This window comes from Abrus precatorius, unplaced genomic scaffold (assembly GCF_003935025.1).
Source record: "Abrus precatorius isolate BTA unplaced genomic scaffold, Abrus_2018 Scaffold4, whole genome shotgun sequence".
In the NCBI taxonomy this organism is placed as follows: domain Eukaryota; kingdom Viridiplantae; phylum Streptophyta; class Magnoliopsida; order Fabales; family Fabaceae; genus Abrus; species Abrus precatorius.
Window position 1 is genome coordinate 7939473 of NW_020874384.1, and position 18606 is coordinate 7958078.

Consider the following 18606-nt stretch of genomic DNA (forward strand, 5'->3'; position numbering starts at 1 on the left):
ACAATATTGATTAATATTTAATTTTTTAAAAAAGTAGTCAGTGCTGATGTGTAAAGTTAATATATAAAGCAATAAAGATATATAATTTTTCAATTAAAATAATGAAAGTATAGTTAATATAAGAAATCAATGTAACCATAATATTTATGAGTTGTGACCAATTAAATTAGATTATGTGTATCTAGTAGGAGTTATGAGTTATAAGAATCAATTTTAAATGTAAATTCATACATAAATACTTAAAATTATTTATTTTAATTTTGACTATCATTTAAAATTATATGATTTAAATTAACTTTTCCTAAAAAATTGTCTTACCTACCGTTGGTACCCATCAAATGAATACAGAAATGAGTGGTTAACCCAAAAGTAAAATAAAATAAAATTGTGAGTATGAAAGCACGTGCATATACGGATAGTATTTAATTTGCTTCAAAACTACATTCACTAACACGTTTATTTATTATGCTTTATAATTTAAATAAAATTGATGTTTTATTCGGATAGATGTGTTTGATATTTTTTAATCTTTTTAAATTTTTATAATTAATCTTAATTTTAAAATAAATATAATTATTTTTCTTGTTAGCAAAAAAATCTAATAAATTTTTAAGAAGTTATATATAGTAATTTTTATTAAAAATTATAATATTTAATGATATTAATGTATTGACTTTTATAATTTTTAATAAAAATATTTATATATAACTTTTGTTCATATATAATATTATATACGTTAAAATTATTTTGATAAAATATGGCTATGCGAGTGTGAATAGGCATATAATTATTGAATACATTGTCACTTTTCGAATATAAATTTAAATTCAAGTATTTCTTTTTAACTACATGCTACATCTTATCCAAAGCATACTCATAATAATTCTTTGTTGTTTTGATTTTAGGGGTAAACATGTCATTACAAAAAGATTAGTATTCTGGTTAGACTGTGAGGTTACAAAACAAAGAAGCCAATGTTCCATTCCAAATCAAATTAAAGCGTACCCCTTTTGAGAAACAATATTTTCTGAATAGAGACAAATCATCCCCAAGACATTTTCTCCTCACAACAAAAAATGAATCGTAACACATAGCCAAAAGCAAAAAATAAAAACAAAACAAAACCAAGTGTCTTATTAGATATGCTCCAAAATTTCAATGACACAAAAAAAATGAATGGTTGTTGTATGAAGTAAAACAAGGTTTAGCCACAAGCTTCTCTTATCCAAAAACCAGCTTGTGTGACCCCAGTGGTTTAACATTTCTAAATATTGCAGCTAGCTATAGCTCACACCATCATCGTCTACTCACTTCATGAACATAGCCACACCCATATTCCTCCAAGCATGAATGACAGAGTAGACAAGTTGGTCATCTTTCTAGCAAAGAGAGATGGTATTGACAAGCTTGTGAAGACCTTTCAATATGTGTCAAAGCTTGTAAACTGGCACGTGGAAGCCACTAATCCTGCCATGGCAAAGAGGTTCAAGCAATGGGAAGTGGCCTCAGGCCTTAGCAGGAAAGCCTTCAGAACTGGAAGGTTTCTCACTGGGTTCAATGTTCTTAGGAGAAATCCAGGTTCTACCCTTTCTTTAAGGCTACTAGCAGTGCTTGCTAATGCAGGAGAAATGGTCTATTTCTTCTTTGACCACTTTCTTTGGTTAGCAAGAATTGGCACCTTGGATGCTAGCTTAGCAAAGAAGATGAGCTTCATATCCGCATTTGGTGAGTCTGTGGGTTATGTTTTCTTCATTATAGCTGATTTCATTGTGTTGAGAGAAGGATTAAAGGAAGAGAGAAAGCTGAGAAGCTCTAAGGAAAAATCAGTGGAAGAAGAGAAAGGGATTCAGAAGATAAGGGGTGATAGAATAATGAGGCTAATGGCAGTGGCAGCTAATGTTGCAGATTTGTTCATAGCTATAGCGGAGATTGAACCAAACCCCTTCTGCAATCACACTGTTACTCTTGGTATTAGTGGGTTGGTTTCTGCTTGGGCTGGTTGGTATAGAAATTGGCCTTCATAAAACTTTTTCCAAGAGCATACTGTAATTTTTTACGTCTAATTATTTATGCTTAATTAATATTTCAATCGTGTCTTCCTCATAAACTCTTACGTAGTTTTTTCTTGTCATCTTACATACAATTCAATAATTATAAACGTATACATAAGATGCCAATGTTTCTTATGGACGCAACTTTGTTATCTTTTGATAAAGCCAATTTTAGTTCTAATCGGAGGGGGAATTGGTTCAATAGCATTGCACCACCAGATTAGGCTGGACCCCATATATACAGCCTATAAAAAATATTCTTTAATTAATTAATTAATATTAACTTTCATAATAAATTTATTAATTATCAACTGTCAATTATTTTTTTCACCAAATATAAAATACTAATTTTTTTCAGGACACAAAAATTATTGAACTTTTATTCTGTCGACATTTTTTATACGTAAAAATGGCTTGTATGAAACCCACTACGAAATACTGTTAACAGCATTCTAGCTGCAAGTCAGACAGGAATAGTATGATTTAGAAAAATAATTAAAATATATATTTAGTCTCTATAATTATACTTATTTATATTTTATTTATTGTATCTTAAAAAAATTATTTTAGTTTCTATACGAATATTTAAAAGTTATTATTTGATGAGTTACAAATTTTTGTAACTAAAAGAACTAAAATATAATAAAATATTTATATTAAAATTAAAATATAAAATTTTAAATGACTAAATAATATTAAAAAAATTACCTCACTTATTTCAAATTAAAAAAAAAACTTCGCTTTCTTTCTTGACACTGCACTTTATATGACTTGGTAAAACTTGTAGTCTACCATGCCATCGTTAGGCATCAACCGAATCGACTAGAAGTTAGAATTTTCCTGTGGAAAAGGTGTGATGTGCTAAAAATTTGTCAAATGAGTTGACGTAAAACAAATATTAATATAGAAAACATTGGGGTAATAAAACGCGTGTAAAAACCAAAACTAAAAAGGCAAACTAATAACTATTTAAAAGAATATTTCCCCAAAAATGTAACCTTGATAAATTTAACTGGCGACAAAAGAAACGCATAGCATAAGGCGGTTGACTCAGGTAAGCAGCGTTGCAACGCTGGTTTCTTTGGAAGATCAGCGACAACACAAAGCTCAACGCAGGAAACTCGCAATTCTTTAGATCTTGTAAGATTTCCTTTACTTCTTTTCTTCGACTTTCTCGGCATCCAAACAGATTGTGTTGATAATCGTTGAATTGGACAGATGGAAGAAAGGAAGCAATCGCGTTACGTGAAGCTCACTAAAGATCAGTCCCCCCTCGAAGATATCACTCCTGGCGAACTCAATCAGCCAATTGAGGTTCCTCAGGTAACCTTCCATTTCTGCATTTCCTTTCCCCGAATTTTAGATGCATAGATAGATATATCTGAAGGAGCCTTAACCTAATTCCACTTTTTCTGTAAGTGAAGAAAGCAACATAGGGGGATCAAAATTGTGTGCTAGTTTGTAGTTGCTGAGATCGACTGTGTCAAGTGGCAAAGATCCACTTTACTTTGAGGCCTCAAACATATAAAAGCCTTGATTCGCTGCTCACCATTGTTACCTTGTTCTGAAAATTTATTCGATTATGATAATGTGAATGTGAGTCGGTGTATCACATTGTTGATTCTCAATTTGCTAGCTGGCTGGCATGAAATTGAATCTATGAAGCATATGGAGACAGAATAATATAAATTGGTTGCTGAAAGTATTACTGTTTTTGCACCTTCTTGCCTGTCAATTAGTGTTGAGTAGAGCGTGTGGACATGAAGCTTAGAACTTACATGAGGAAAAAAATTAGGTTTCCTAATGTTAGACCTGGAAATTTTGAATAATGCTTTTAATTTTAACTTGAACGGATTAATTATACTGTTTCCGTTTTAATTTAAAATTTCACTTAATAGTTATGGATCTGTGAGTCAAAGCAGAATGAAAATGTTAAAAACTTGTGTGTATTTCTTTGGGGTTTTAAGTGAGTTTTCATCTAAGTTGATAATATATGCTTATGGTTTTTTATACTTTTCAGTTGGCTGCGCGCAAGTGCCCTGAATGTAGACAGCCACTGCCTGAAAGCTATGCACCTCCTTCAGATGAACCTTGGATGACTGGGATCTTTGGATGTGCAGAAGACAGAGAAAGTTGTAAGTTGATGCATGACCAAGCTCTCAAATTGTACTGGAATTGGGATGTAGCTAAGATCTAGTCTAGATTAGTAAACTGACATTTTGGAATGGTCATCATGTTAATAGTCTCCAACGTGTAATTTTTTGCCGATGTTAATGTTTCCAGTTGATGTGATTTGAACTTGGTTATATAAGGCTAGAATCATTAAATTTAACACTAACTAGTTGGTGGAAAATAAAGTAAAGAGTGAGCGTTAATATCACATAATATTTCATTACACACTTCCTTTGACCAAGTTATTCTCCTACTATCAAAATCTCTTCAATATTTTATTTGCTCAATTGTGGTTGGGCTAGGCCAACATACATACGTTTGTACATATGGCTGTGGAAGAAGTTTGCACATTATAGCGGAGAAATGCATCCTTTTACATTTTTTCTGCCTTCATTGCAGGCTTGACTGGACTGTTTTGTCCTTGTGTATTATTTGGGCGCAATGTAGAAAGTTTGAGGGAAGACACTCCTTGGACTGGGCCATGCATTTGTCATGCCATTTGTATTGAAGGTGGCATTTCTCTGGCAATAGCAACTGTAGCTGCAACTTCCATCTTTCCTGGTATTGACCCAGGGACTGTATGTCTCATTTTTGAGGGTTTATTTTTCACATGGTGGATGTGTGGCATTCACACTGGTCAAGTGCGGCAATCCTTACAGAAGAAATATCACTTGAAGGTACATCTATTGAAAATGTTATTCATTAGAACTAATAATCATCATTAAATGTGGAATAGTGTATGTCAGGTATCCCTGGATTGAGAAGTATTCTTCAGCTTACTTCACATTTATAATATAGAATTGCCAGGTTGAAAATAATGTCCTTCTGGAGCCTGTTCCGTTACAAACCCTATTTCCATTTTCTTTTTGAGCAAAGTAATTTTGTGCATACACATTTTGAACTACATAATTGGAAAGGGAAAAAAGACAAACTTGCATTCGGTAATCTAAGTATCTAACCATGAGAATTTGAGAAACTTGTGGCATTGTCATATCTTTTTCAAGGCTACAGCCAATGATGTCCATGTGTTGCATGTCATGTCTTGCCTTATCTGGTTCTGGTATAACTGGTGGTTCTGCTCTTTCTTGTTTTTCCATGATGGCCTTGTCTATAGGGAGAATATCATATTTTATGTCAGTTTTGAGAACAGAGCCATCCATGCTATGCTAGAGGCTTTATTTTCTTGGGAGGGGAGGGGGTACCAAGTGCCAAATTAACATGGAGTAGTGGAGAAATTCAGAGGGTCAAATTTTGTCCATGAAGCATTTGTTGTGTTTCCAAAAAGAATATTATACATTCATGATTTTGCTAATTTTTTCTCTGATTTTTTCTTTTATTCCTCTGATTTTATGCGTGAAACTTGTTTTTAATTTAAGGCTTGCTTTACTTATTTTTTATGATTGCAGAATTCACCGTGTAATGCATGTTGTGTTCACTGCTGCTTGCACTGGTGTGCCTTGTGTCAAGAACACCGGGAGATGAAGGGACGGCTCTCAGACAATCTTTTTTCAGAAATGACCGTTGTAAACCCTCCACCCACTCAGGAGATGAAGTCTACCGATGAAAAGGAAATTCCTGAAACTCCTGAAACATCCTCAACTAACAACAACGAGCATACTGACTTGGAGATTCAGGCTATATAAGAAGGCATAGCATTGTTAATAGTGGGAACTGAAACTTTATTAAATTTTTGGATAGAGAAATTTCTCTTTTGACCTCTGACAGTTTGGCTTGAGTTCTTTCTTCCTGTTTCATCAGACGTGTCACAAGGAGGTGTATCACATATAGATGACTCTTGTCGGCTTTAGAGAGCCAAATTTTACCGAATCCCTTATTTTTGAATTTGTTTTCCTGCTTCACCCTTAACCCACTTTGCAAGTGTCTATCTTTTGTTTTCTTTTTCATCATTTATTTTCAACTGTCAAGCTTCATTACAGATGTTAAAAGCACAAATTTAGTAATAAAAAAAATCAACCTCTCCGATGATGTTCAATCAGGCAGAGAATAATGAAATAAAGAGACATCCTTATGAATGCGCTGTTTAACATAGGGATTTCATTTAATATTAAAATGTTAGTTTTGCCGCTTATATATGTTGAATTTTAATTGAGTATATGAGTGGTAAATACCAATTTTTTATTTTTTTTTATAGTATTGATACAAAGAGTGACATGATCATATATTAGTAAAACTTGCCATGTTACTAAGAAATTTGGAGAGAGCATAGTTCTTGAAAAATTTTGAGATATTGCCGCACTTGAAGCAAAACCACACAAAATGCTAAAGATAATATAAAAAGAGAATTTGAAAATTCAACTTACTTTGAAAAGTTATTCAAATTGGGCAAAATCTTTTTTGAAAAATGAACATTAGTTTGAAAGGTAAATTTTTTTTTTCTCCTATTGTTTTTGTCTCTTATTTCACTTCACAGTTTTCAGCAATTTACATATCTAAAAAAAATATAGATAAAAGAAAAGAAAAGAAAAAGTAACGTTAGATACACAAAAACATGTCTTACAAACTTTTTATGTGTGAGTTTTATTTAGTTGAAGAAAAAGTAGTTATTTTTTGTTTCCACGATGATGATAGATAATAAAACTATTGCATCTTTCTCCAAAATATTTGTCAATTGTTAGGCATTTTAAATTTTTTGTCTAACTCCAATGTAATGCAATTATTGTTAAGTGGGTAGGTTGAGGCTTGCTTAGGTTAAATGCTAAAAATAGATTTTCATATCTTTTTTATTTTTATTTTTTTTGTCAAAAAGTAAGTTTGTTAGTATATGTGTACATTAGATTTAAGTAAAAATTTAATTCATTCCTTTAAAGTTTTTGGTCATAAATTTATAGTTGTGTACGAATAGTTGCATCTTATATGCTTTTCTTTAGAAATTATGGGCATAAATAAGAAAATTGTATTAATCTAGTTAAGAAAAGTTTAGATATCAAGGTTGATGTGTCTAATTTTTCTTAACCAATTACAAACATGAATAGGGAGTTGGCTTCATAGGTTGGTCTTATTAGGGAAAAGGTTCAACCTACAAATAAAGACTCTTCTTTGAATTCTAATTAGCAAATATTTTACTTCTAGATGTTAGTCAAGAGGTTTCTAAAAATTAGGTCATCCTAAATCTGTAATTTTCTTAAATCACACTAGTAAAGGAAAAGATACTTCCTCTAAGTCTAAATTTAAAATTATGGGTGACTTTGAAATTGAACCTTCACATGATATTTCTAATCCCAAAATTTAGATTAATTCTTAAATTGAGGGTAATGAGAGAATTAAAATTTAGGACTCTCGTAGTCTTTGTAAATCTGTTGTTAAGAATTATGTAGGATCTAAAAATGACAATCAATCTAAAAAGGTAGCAAAATCCAAACCTAAACTCATATACAAGAAAAGTGATAATATTAAAGGTGAACTATTCTAATCAAAGACTCTTGATAGGAATGCTCATATTATAGATAAACATTACAATAGAGTAGTTTAGGTTACAAAAGAACTTAAGTAATAATTATAGTGAAAGAGTTTCTGTTCAAGATTTATTTGGGATAAATTTAGACAGTAAATGAAACCTTTAAGTTAGCAAGGAAAAAGAGCTTAAATATAAGGCCTCAGACTTTAGCTTAGCCATGGAAATTAACAAATCACTAGATAAAGATTTTAAGAAAAATAAATTAGTTGAGTCTTTTGAGGAACCTTTACATAAAAATATAATATCTATAGACAATCAACATCTTCAATATCCATCTAGTTTTCATTTAAAGTTCTAATGAATTTTATTTTCTTTTGAAATTGTAGAGGTACAAGTAATAAGACTCTTTCTAAATTAGTTAATGACTTAATTATTATGTATAATATTGATTTTATTGCTTTGTTTAAACTTGAAGTTAGTAAGAAAAATTTCAAATCAATTATTAGAAAAATTAATTTAGATGAGTCTACTAAAGTGAATGTCATTGAGTTTTTAGGAGGAATTTGGTATTTATGAAATACTAATATAGTTAAATATTTTGTTATTTCAAAATCTAAATTTTTTTATCAACCTGAAAGTTAGTAACTATGGTTATAGGGGATTGATTCTGTTTGCTATTTATGCAAGTCCTCAAGATTATTTCAAAAGTGAGTGTTGAAGTTAATTGAGATAGTGTGTGAATGTGAATTTTAACTATTTGGTTTATGAAAAAGAAAAGTATAGAGGAGGTCTTCTATAAGACAATTTGTGAACTGTTTGGATAAATATGGTCTTCAAGATTTAGGTTTTAAAAGAAACACTTTTACTTGGCAAATAAGTGTTCTTAAAGAAAGGTTAGATAAAGTTATAGTTAATGATTCTTGGAGGCTTGTCTTTCAAAATGACTTTATTATTCATATTCTTATTCTCAAGTATAATCAAGTTGCTTTGTAGCTTCGTATTAGAAATAAGAATGCTATTTAGAATATTAAAATCTTTTAAATTTCTTGCCCCTAAAGTTTTTACTTTGATTTCCAAATTAAGTGAGAAACTCTTGAAATAATTCTTGTTCTTGGTCTAAATATGTTTATAAATTTAGGACATATTTCTAAATAAAATAAGTCCACCTTTGATGATATTTTTAATAGAAAATTATTTTTTAACAAAATTGAATGTATTTCTTATAAGCTTGCCTCTAATAATAATAGTTTTCTAGATAACCTTATGAAATAGTTGTGGAAGATGTACTATAGTTGATCTTGGATAAAGAGGAAACCTATTGTATCATCATTTTAGAACTAAATGGATTATTTTAGAAGATAAAAATTTTAAATTTTTTTTCCAAAAGCCACTTTTTTAATGTTTAATAATTCTCAAAATGATTTGTATGTTTAGGTTCTTAAAGTAAAGTATAAATTTAGACTAGGTTTTCATTATTGAAAATTCTGAGTTATGTTCTTAGATTTGGAAAGGCTTTAGTCTCGACTCGGCCTTGATAAGTGTCAGGATTAACTTACCACCATGCATACAATTAAGGGAGAAAATTTCGTTGAGTTAAAGGACACAACACATCCAGTGAGTAAGAAAGAGTTAACGTGCATAACATGACGTTAGCTATGTAGATATTTTTATCATGAAAGAATCTCAAACAACAAGCATATCAAAATCATTATATTCTTTCAAATCAATAAATCTCCCCCTTATCCCTTGTTTTTCTTAATTAAACAGTCACAATCATATAATAATCATATGCAAAGAAAATGGTTCATCCCTAAACCAACAACACATGCAGCTGTACTCAAATTTACATCAACCATTCCAATGCCAAATCTGATCAATTTAAGATGAACGTAAATTCTAGTGACACATTAAAGATCAGTATTTTAATTGCCTATAAATAGTGGATGTTGCCTTTACAAGTCATTCAACATTTGCACTTAAGATATTCTCATCATCATAAACACAATTCTCAAGAGGATTTCTAAATGAACTCAATGCTAAGTCTCAATTGAAGACTTTAACTTGATTTACAATAATATAAAACATCTACACCAAGCTTAATATAAACATGAAAAGGAAAATAAGAGTCATACGAAAAGGTGCATTCATGCATGTAAGCTAATGTATGTTTATATATGCATGTATATCATACTCCAAACGTGCAAATATAAAAAATCAAACCAAATAATTTGCAACAAAAGATAATCCCACCGATGCAAGTAAATAATCTCTTATTACAACGTCTATCACATCTAAAACAAAAAAAAGACCCATCCTAGGAGCAGTCCCAAATCCATGACATAAAGTAAAAGTTACAAAAAATTCTCTCCAATGGAATGGAGTCTTCATTAGGATCGGATTCCACTCCATCAGAGGATAGCGACTCGTTTTAGGCTTGACTTTGAGGAGAAAGTGGCAGCTCATTGTCACTATCCAACCAGCCAATCATAGGAGGTGGTGAGCAAGACATAGATTGAGGTGCCAGGGGCGATGGGCGATGTATGGAGGGTCCCACTTCATTAGAGGGCAGAGAAGATACTCTTATTGGGAAATAGGCCACTGGTCAAATGAAGGACTCAACGACTTCAATATCTTTCCATTCAGGTTCAAGGATAGAGTGTGGATCAGTATCCATAAGGGCCTTACTTGGGTTCATTTGTTGGTTAAGGGTTGGGGTTTGGTTTAGAGGCTACAAGTAAGGAGCATATGAGGAAAAAGGAATGTGCCACTCTGACTCCGGCAGGGGAATAAAGATCTCGGCCAAAGTTTTATCGTTCCAAAATAGTTTCTAGCCCTTTTCAGTCACAGGCCCCACGCTTATGGTGATTAGCCCCTTGTAGATGCGTCGATGTGTCTTCAGTTCATACATCCAAACGTCCTTCTAGCTGGGTAGAACCCATATCTTAGCCCAGTCAATACACATGAAATAGGTGCATACATATAGAACAAAGGAAAGGAACAATTCCAAACCAAAAATATAAAATAAAATAAACTAGAAGGTGAGTCCAAAGGTAAAAAAAATAATCAACAAAGCATTCACAACAAATATATTACAATGGTGAAAGTAATAAAAAATTCACATTTGCCGAATGAAGGAATATCAATATAGATATTATGCGGTAAGTTAAATATGCACACAAATTTTAAAGGAATGCTGAATGCAATGCATGTCGTTTGTCTTACTCTTTTCATCCTTCGTTTGATTTCATCATTCCTCCAGTCAAGGCGGTCTCATTCCTTACTACAACAAGCGCAAAATTATTATTAGTTTATTCATTATCCCATGTCACAAGGCGTCTTTTAGGAATGAGCTTTGTAACACTCTAAAAATTATCTCATTTCCTATGTGTCAAATTTAGAATTTAGAATTTTGTCTTAATTAATTTTTTTAACATTCGTTTATGTCTAAATTTTGTTAAAAATATTGATATTTAAGAACTTGATGAACTCACATTACGTTAAAAAGAAAATAAAATTTTCCTCTTTTTTATCTTAAATTCCCTTAGTGATTATATATGTGCACACCTAGTTTAACATGCAACTAGATTTTTTTCTCTCTTCTACAAAAGTTGCAGTGGATATTATTGTCTTCAAGTCCCCATGTTCATCTCCTCATTCATTCTTATTTTGGAATTTAATCTTCAATGTGTCAAGCTGTCCCTTAATTCCTTTCACGTACACATTGCTGCACGAATGGCAAAGAAGGTTCTCCTCTTACCCAATCTCTGCATGCTAAAAGCTAATGTGGCATTCCATTTGAACCTATACTTGTGATCCACTTCCATTTACATCTCATCTCAAACAATCTTCAACCATGTACAAGAATACATGTAGCACAGATTTTTCAATACTAATTTCAACATTATAACATCCAGATTTGGCAATTAATAGACCTTACTTACCTGCCCTTATGACGTGCCATTCTTTGCTGTTGCACGACATATTAAATTCTGCATGAAAAGACCAATTGCTGCACCTCTTTCTTACACCTCATGAAAAGGAAGTATCCTTATCATCCACGCCATTTGAGTGGCTTTGAAATTGCAACTGAACGGCCCCCTTTGTTTTGTCAAATCAAGCGTTAATGCACTTTAAAAACTCTATAAAATGTATACCATCGAAATCAAGCAAACCAAAGAAAAGAAATAATTGAATACTTTTTGCATATATCTAAGGAATAATCTATGTAACTAACTCTTGGTTTCCTACCTCAAAAGCACATAAATTTTAGACCTTGTTCCCTTACTTTCCTTTCACTCTTCTTCTCCGTTTTGCACTTAGTTTACATTACTAGAAGGGGCAAGTTAAGGGCAGCACCTAGGATTATAACATTCAAGTTCTTGTCCATATCCTTTTCATGAAACTTTCACTATAAGGTAAAAAGGGGTCCAAAATGTGTAGATTTTTTGTTTAAAATTTTGTTGCATGTTGGTCGAATCCTTATTGTATGATTGGTGAAGCCTTGCTGTGTGGATCTTGTTGTATGATCAGTTGAGTTTAGTTGTATGGAATCTAGTGAAGTTGTATTCACAGAAGAAAAAGGGGGAGGGTGAGCCATAATGCATGAAGTATAAACAAAAATAAGTACATAAAAATATATATATATATATATATGGGCGTCACACAAAACTCAAAAACCTCACTAGAGAAAATTTTAGAAACTTTGATATGAGAAAGGATATAGTGTGATGTGTCATTTACAGTATAGGGAGAGACCAAGCTGCTGAGAGAAGAATGAATGTAAATGTCAAAATAGGTTGTGATAGTATGAGTAAGAGTCCCCTATAATAAAAGCAATACACATAAATTTCTCTTTAAATCCTTGTTAGTGGTGACGTGAATGTCACTTATGGTGTAAAATGAGCGTATCTCATAAATAAGATAACTAAAGGAGTAGTATACTTAACTTGTATTTGTATTTACTCTACATGATTGATGAACTAATATTTTGTTGTTTATGAATGATATTAATATGTTGGATGACTGGATTATTTATTTGTGATAAATTAAGGTTCAAAACTCAGAACTTGTAAAAAAGAGATGGTGAGGCCAGTTGGCAACTACAAATTAGTTTTTCCCCTAAACCTTATACAAAAATGAGAGCCTACTACAAAGAGTTTAGTAGAGCGATTAATGTAGAGAATTGCATTCAATAATAAGACTGAACCCAAAAGGAAATTAGAATCTGCCAATAGACCCTAAGGACCTAAAGTGTAAATTAAGATAATGTGCGAGACAAACAAATGAAATGGAATGTATGTCAAATTCACTTAAAAATTTTAATTGAAAGGTGCACGTAAATGCGCTCATAATCAAAAAATAAGAAATTAATTATTGTTATTATTATATACACCCCATTTGCTGTGAATAATAAAAAGAGTTGATGCAATTTTGTGAATTAAGGGATAAATCGGGGAACAAACTAGAGTGTGAATGACTAGTGCAAGACCTAAATAGAAATTATCCCCTGGATATAGGCAGTGATGGAATGATGAAAAACACAAAATTAATGAGGTACTAAGACCGTGACATGAGCTGACGAGTAAAAATGAAGTAATAAAATAAATCCTTAGATAATTAAGTATGAGACCTAAAAGAAGGAAATAAAGGAATAACTAAATTAGTAAAGAGAGAAGGAAAGGAAATGAAAATTTGACAAAAACCCAAGTATAAATTCTCATATTTTATTTATCATCCAATTCAACGTTAATCATAACACAATGGTAAGAAGAGTAGTGGTAAATCAAATTTAAAAGTTTTAGAAAATATAATCCATCCTAAATCAAAAGTTCCTCTACAACTAAACCTTAACTAATAAACTAATAAATAGGAAGTATTACAAAACAGTTCGATCATGTGAAGTAATATATGATAAATACTCTTCGAGTAAATAGAGACCCCAGGACCCAAGCACAATGGGAGTTAGGGACGTAATATATCGTGAGAGTAACAAGTGATAACTTAATTTTAAATAACCTTATAAAGAGACCCATTTCAGTGTACTAGTGCCGTTAATCAGCAAATGCCTACAAAATCTATTTAAGACTCAAGAAATCAGCCATGCATCATACTCATAAATGAGAAGACAACTTGTCAGCACAGCTATGGGATGTCTATGTTAGGATTAATGATGAACTTTGGGAGTGGTAAAGGAGGGGATGACCCAATGGTGCAAAGTAGCTCACCGTGACTGGGTCACGTCGCCAGCAAACCCTTGCCAAACTTGACATAAACACCTGTTAGCAAGATCGTAGTAAGCCCATTCCTGAACAACACTCTTGAAGTGTGAAATTGGTTAAACGTTACAAGTTTCAAAAGTGTTAGATGTGATAGTAGGGAATAGAGTCCTCCGATCGCCTTAAGATTGAGAATACTATAAATTAGATGGAAAGATATGGGATCTCATGCATTGCATGATAAAAAGAGAGTAGTTAAACAAAGAGAAATTTTCCATAATCCATTTGCATCATGCATCATTTCATCCATAATATAGATGTTTCTATTTACATTTAAATTAAGTGCATCAATAAAGTTCTCATGAATATGAATATATAAATATTTGATGCGTGTTACCTTTTGTATACCTATGACATATCTTGCTTGGAATTATGGACTCACCCTTTTCTTTCTCTTTTTTTCTTTTCTTCTTTCCTTTTTGGATGTGTGTTTGCTTGCTCAGTGTGTTTTGGTATGTATTGTATGCAGATAGGCTCTGACATGATCAATATGTCAGTTCTTCCGACAACGGACGACCTTTGGATTTACGATGATGCCACCCAGTAGACTATCTACCAATGATTCACTAGGATGACACTTGGATCAGTCATTGAGACAGGTTGGGAAACCCGCTGCATTACGAACTTGCTCGTTGAGATCGTTTTTCTCTTACCTTTGTATGCTAATAGTATACCATTTCCTCTTATTGTACCTAGGACTGCCCCTACTCTTATAGACATTGATGTCCTCGTCCATCCACCTGTTCAAAACAGTACCCCCAACTCTCATATACCTCGGCCCTCTTCCCCTCCTTCTGTTGAGCTTGAGTATGTTGATATTCAAGTAATTGAATCATCTGTTAGACCTCGCCCTCCTACTCCACCTCGTCGCCTGTCACCCATTGATGAAACTGAACCTTCACAGCATAGCCCCTCACCACCCTTGTCCTCTCCACTCTCCCGTATACCCCCACCTACTCTCGATTGGCTGGAAGATGTAGATGAAGACCTGCCCAATCTGCCTTTTGACCCAAATGCATCATTATCCACCTCACCAAACTCTAATCCTTCAAAGAAATACACTCCTCTGTACTGATAGTGTTATATATATATATATGTGTGTGTGTGTGTGTGTGTTTTCTTTTGTATGATGAGGCTGTTTTGGGAAGGGACATAGGCATAATAGTTCTTTTACTCTTTTTGCAAACTTGTTTTAACGATGAGCCTCAGGTGTTATTAGTATTGTAGATTTTATTTAGTTCTTTGGTTATGTTGTGTTGATGACTATACTTGGTTGTTGAACTTGTCCAGAAAGTAATGTGGAGACATCTTCAAATATTTATATCTTGTCTAGTATTACTTTTATTTTTACTAATTGGTTCTTTACCTTTATTAATTATTTAAATCATGTACACCAACTACTATACTCCCATATGTGCGAGAAACATTACGATTGAATACCATGTCATTAGATATACATTCATTGTACTTGAATTTGTGATGTTAGAATGTCACAAGCTCGCTACAACCCTAGTAATGGGTGTCCATGTCGGAATTAGTGAGGTCTTACTAGTGACGTGACCCAACCGTGGTGAGTTACTCTGCACTATTGGGTCATTCTCCCTCACCACTCCCAAGGTCCTTCCATAAACCTAAATACAGTCATTCCACAATTGTGTTATACTATTGTCTCGACCCTCCTCCTTCTCCATATGTGTGATACGTGATGAATGTTCAACCTGATTCAATGTTTCTATTTTACAATATATACACTATTTTACAACCGCAATTATAGTTGAAACATATTTGTTTTTTGTCTAAGTTGTTCCGTCAAAATTTTGTGTATTTAAACATATCAGATAATCACTAGCAGAAATTCATTCTAAGTCTTTCTTAATTTAGCATTATTACACTTTTATTTAATTTATCTGAAAAACCTAGGGTATTTCATCTTATTAATTCTATTATTAGATACTATTGAACTACCTAATTAAAGTAAAATAGGGTTAGGTTCGGTTCTAAAAAGTGTCGTTCGGCCTGCAGATGTTAGGGTACTCTTGGTCCTTTCTAAATTTTATGATTTAGTGGCAGTTTCATTACTTCTAATTGAGGTGTAAAGGTGCAGTGTCATCTTTATTTAAATTGTTATACATTAAGGGAGAAAATACTCAAATTGCATAATTAAAGTTATGTCAAAATAGCAAACTACTCATCGTTAGAGGATATTAAATCATACAGAATACAAAATTGTGGAGAAAACTTAGGTTGTAAAGGACTTCCATTGTTAGCTAATCATAACGAGTATTTCAATAATAGAATGCACAGACTATAATTATGAAAGTACTTTGAAAACTGAAGTGGAAAGGTTACAACATGGTTTCTGCCTTTGAGGATGCATAATCCTTATGTCAAGGCATGTAAGTCGGCATGTAAGGAAAATAGCAGAAAATCTCACTATTATGTAGGGCTTTCATACAAAATTAGACTTAAGTTTTATAGTACAAAATATGGTAAATAACATATACACAACCATTAGTGAAAGTTTAATTATCACAAGCTATATTTTAGAAATGCAGAATCAATAGAAAATGGTTAGAAATGGAATTATTTATATATAAGATATTGTAATCTAAAGTATCAAGACATTGGTCTACAATATATTTGTAGGTTGGTTCAAATTAGTAAGAAAATGTGTACGTGTCGTCTTTGACACATGACACATAGGGGAAAAATAATTATACAGAAAATGATGTTTGACATAAGGTTGCAAATGCAACTAATTCAAGCCATTAAATTTACACATCCATTCAGATCTATTAGCATACAATCCACACCAGAATTTTATATTCCATGCTCAAAGTAAAGAGAGTGCAGCAGAGAACATACCAAGTGCAAAACATAGAAAATAAATAATTCCTAAAGGTTCACTAGCAAGATGCTTAGAAATCACAAATAAGAATTTAGTTCAGTACACTTGCAAGAGGTTTCACCTTGAATTTGACAGAAAGAGGAGAAGTATCAAAGAGAAAAATTATTAACTAAATCTTCAATAAGCATATAGGTGGATGTAATGCAGAATGCAATCTCGACCTTTTAAAAATGGGCAAAAAGATTTAGTTTCAATAATAGTTTTCACGATGTGTCATTAATTCTTAGATTTTGCAAAAATGGAATATCTCTTAATAGTGGCAACATGCAGGTGATTTAACCAAAATAAATTAGATAGAGCAATTCAAACAAAAAAGTGTATGCCAAGTTTTATGTCAAGCTTTCTACACCTACACATTTTAGGCTAATTATATGCAAGTGGTATCTATGCAAGATGACGAGAAGTATAAACAATTTTAGAATTATTGTTTTCCTAATCATTCAAACGGCTCATAGTATAGAAAATTAGGAGATCACGTGCATGCACACATACAGAATCATAAATCTAGGGAGAGGGGATTACAAAAAAGGTAGGAATAAAGATTAATACCTCATCATCCTCTACATACACCAACTTTCACTGAAATTGGTAATAGCAATTTCATAAAAGAAAATGAGGGAAGGACTTAGGCAAGGCAATAATAAGATGCAGTAACATTACATACTCGGTTGGGCATCATGCAAATAATCAAAACTCAGTTCTTTTACTTATTAAATTATTCAGAGAAATAAAGAGTCAAGAAGAATGCCATGCATACTATCTGATCGTGCATCATCCACTCTCAGCTACAAATTCTTTGGACTCCCCTCTTACCTCGGTTTGGCCATGTAACATAAGTGGGAAGAGTTCCTTCTTATGTAAGGTAACAATGGGGTACATTTCAAGTAAAATTATCTAGCTCTTGATTTTTCTCTCTCACACAAATAGTTTTAAAAAGGTTTAAATGAAATGGAGTGACTTGCCTTTTATAGGCGTTAGTGGTGAGAGTTGGTATAGGAGAAATTAATGGTTCAACCTTTTCTTCCAACGTGTATTAGTTTTGTTATTAAGGGGGTCATTAAGAAAAACAGCAGCATTAACCCTCCACTAACAACATGAATCTTCCACTAATACGCGTCTTTTTCTATCTTTTACTCTACAAATCGTGTGCCTCATTTGCTCCTCTCCCAAACCATTAGTCCCTTACGCCATTCTAAGACTATAGTTAATACAATAAATACAAACATCATAATGGGAGCGTTTAGCAAGGCCATTATTCCAAAGGTGGTGTCATTTAATGGAAAGGAACTAAGTGGAGTTTTTAATGCATACTTAACGATCTTGGGTCGTACATGAGTTAAGGAGTGACTAGTGATTAGTGCCATCTACTTGTGCATTTAAGGAGAATACGGTCAACTGTACAATTTAAGTATGAAGGTGTAAATGCATTCCTGTCTTTTGGAATCTCAATGTAAGTTGAATATAAATAGGAGGGTAAGCAGATTTTGAGGGGAAGTTTAAGAGGCATACGAACAACGACAATAACAATTAATAAGATTTCAGAGTGACTCATGAAATGTCAAAGGTTAAGAGAAAATAATGTATTTTGAGTCTAACAATCTTAACTTATAGGAGTGCATGGATCATTAAACATAAAAGAAATGTGGGTAGGTGTTTTTGAGTGGAAAAAGAGAGAATTATTCGTTTACAGCTCACATAATTCATAAAGGAATTTCCTTTCTCTCTCTAGAATTGATTTAAGGAACAACTAACACAAGTATAGTTAAATTAACATTCTTCAGCGAG

At 32.5% G+C, this 18606-nt stretch overlaps 3 protein-coding genes across 3 annotated transcripts; all 3 read left to right on the plus strand.

The window, feature by feature from the left end:
- The first annotated feature begins 997 nt into the window (after positions 1-997).
- On the plus strand, positions 998-2110 carry LOC113865661 (peroxisomal membrane protein 11B). The gene has a single exon (XM_027500369.1). The coding sequence runs from the start codon at positions 1347-1349 to the stop codon at positions 2022-2024; it is 678 nt and encodes a 225-aa protein (XP_027356170.1). The 5' UTR covers positions 998-1346; the 3' UTR covers positions 2025-2110.
- A 904-nt stretch (positions 2111-3014) lies between these two features.
- On the plus strand, positions 3015-6086 carry LOC113865349 (cell number regulator 6-like). The gene is made up of 5 exons (XM_027499830.1): positions 3015-3191; positions 3270-3374; positions 4072-4186; positions 4623-4900; positions 5630-6086. The coding sequence occupies exons 2-5, from the start codon at positions 3270-3272 to the stop codon at positions 5864-5866; spliced, it is 735 nt and encodes a 244-aa protein (XP_027355631.1). The 5' UTR covers positions 3015-3191; the 3' UTR covers positions 5867-6086.
- Positions 6087-14484: 8398 nt separating this feature from the next.
- LOC113866063 (proline-rich protein 36-like) lies at positions 14485-14988 on the plus strand. The gene has a single exon (XM_027500952.1). It carries the CDS (start codon positions 14485-14487, stop codon positions 14986-14988), a length of 504 nt encoding a protein of 167 aa, XP_027356753.1.
- The last annotated feature ends 3618 nt before the right edge of the window (positions 14989-18606 follow it).

What these genes read in the sequence shown, in the direction of transcription:
- LOC113866063 (XM_027500952.1), top strand. Translation starts at nt 14,485, where the DNA reads ATGACACTTGGATCAGTCATTGAGACAGGTTGGGAAACCCGCTGCATT.
- LOC113865661 (XM_027500369.1), top strand. Translation starts at nt 1,347, where the DNA reads ATGAATGACAGAGTAGACAAGTTGGTCATCTTTCTAGCAAAGAGAGAT.
- LOC113865349 (XM_027499830.1), top strand. Translation starts at nt 3,270, where the DNA reads ATGGAAGAAAGGAAGCAATCGCGTTACGTGAAGCTCACTAAAGATCAG. An exon ending in AGCCAATTGAGGTTCCTCAG is followed by an intron (nt 3,375 to 4,071) that starts GTAACCTTCCAT and finishes TATACTTTTCAG; the next exon opens with TTGGCTGCGCGCAAGTGCCC. An exon ending in TGCAGAAGACAGAGAAAGTT is followed by an intron (nt 4,187 to 4,622) that starts GTAAGTTGATGC and finishes CCTTCATTGCAG; the next exon opens with GCTTGACTGGACTGTTTTGT.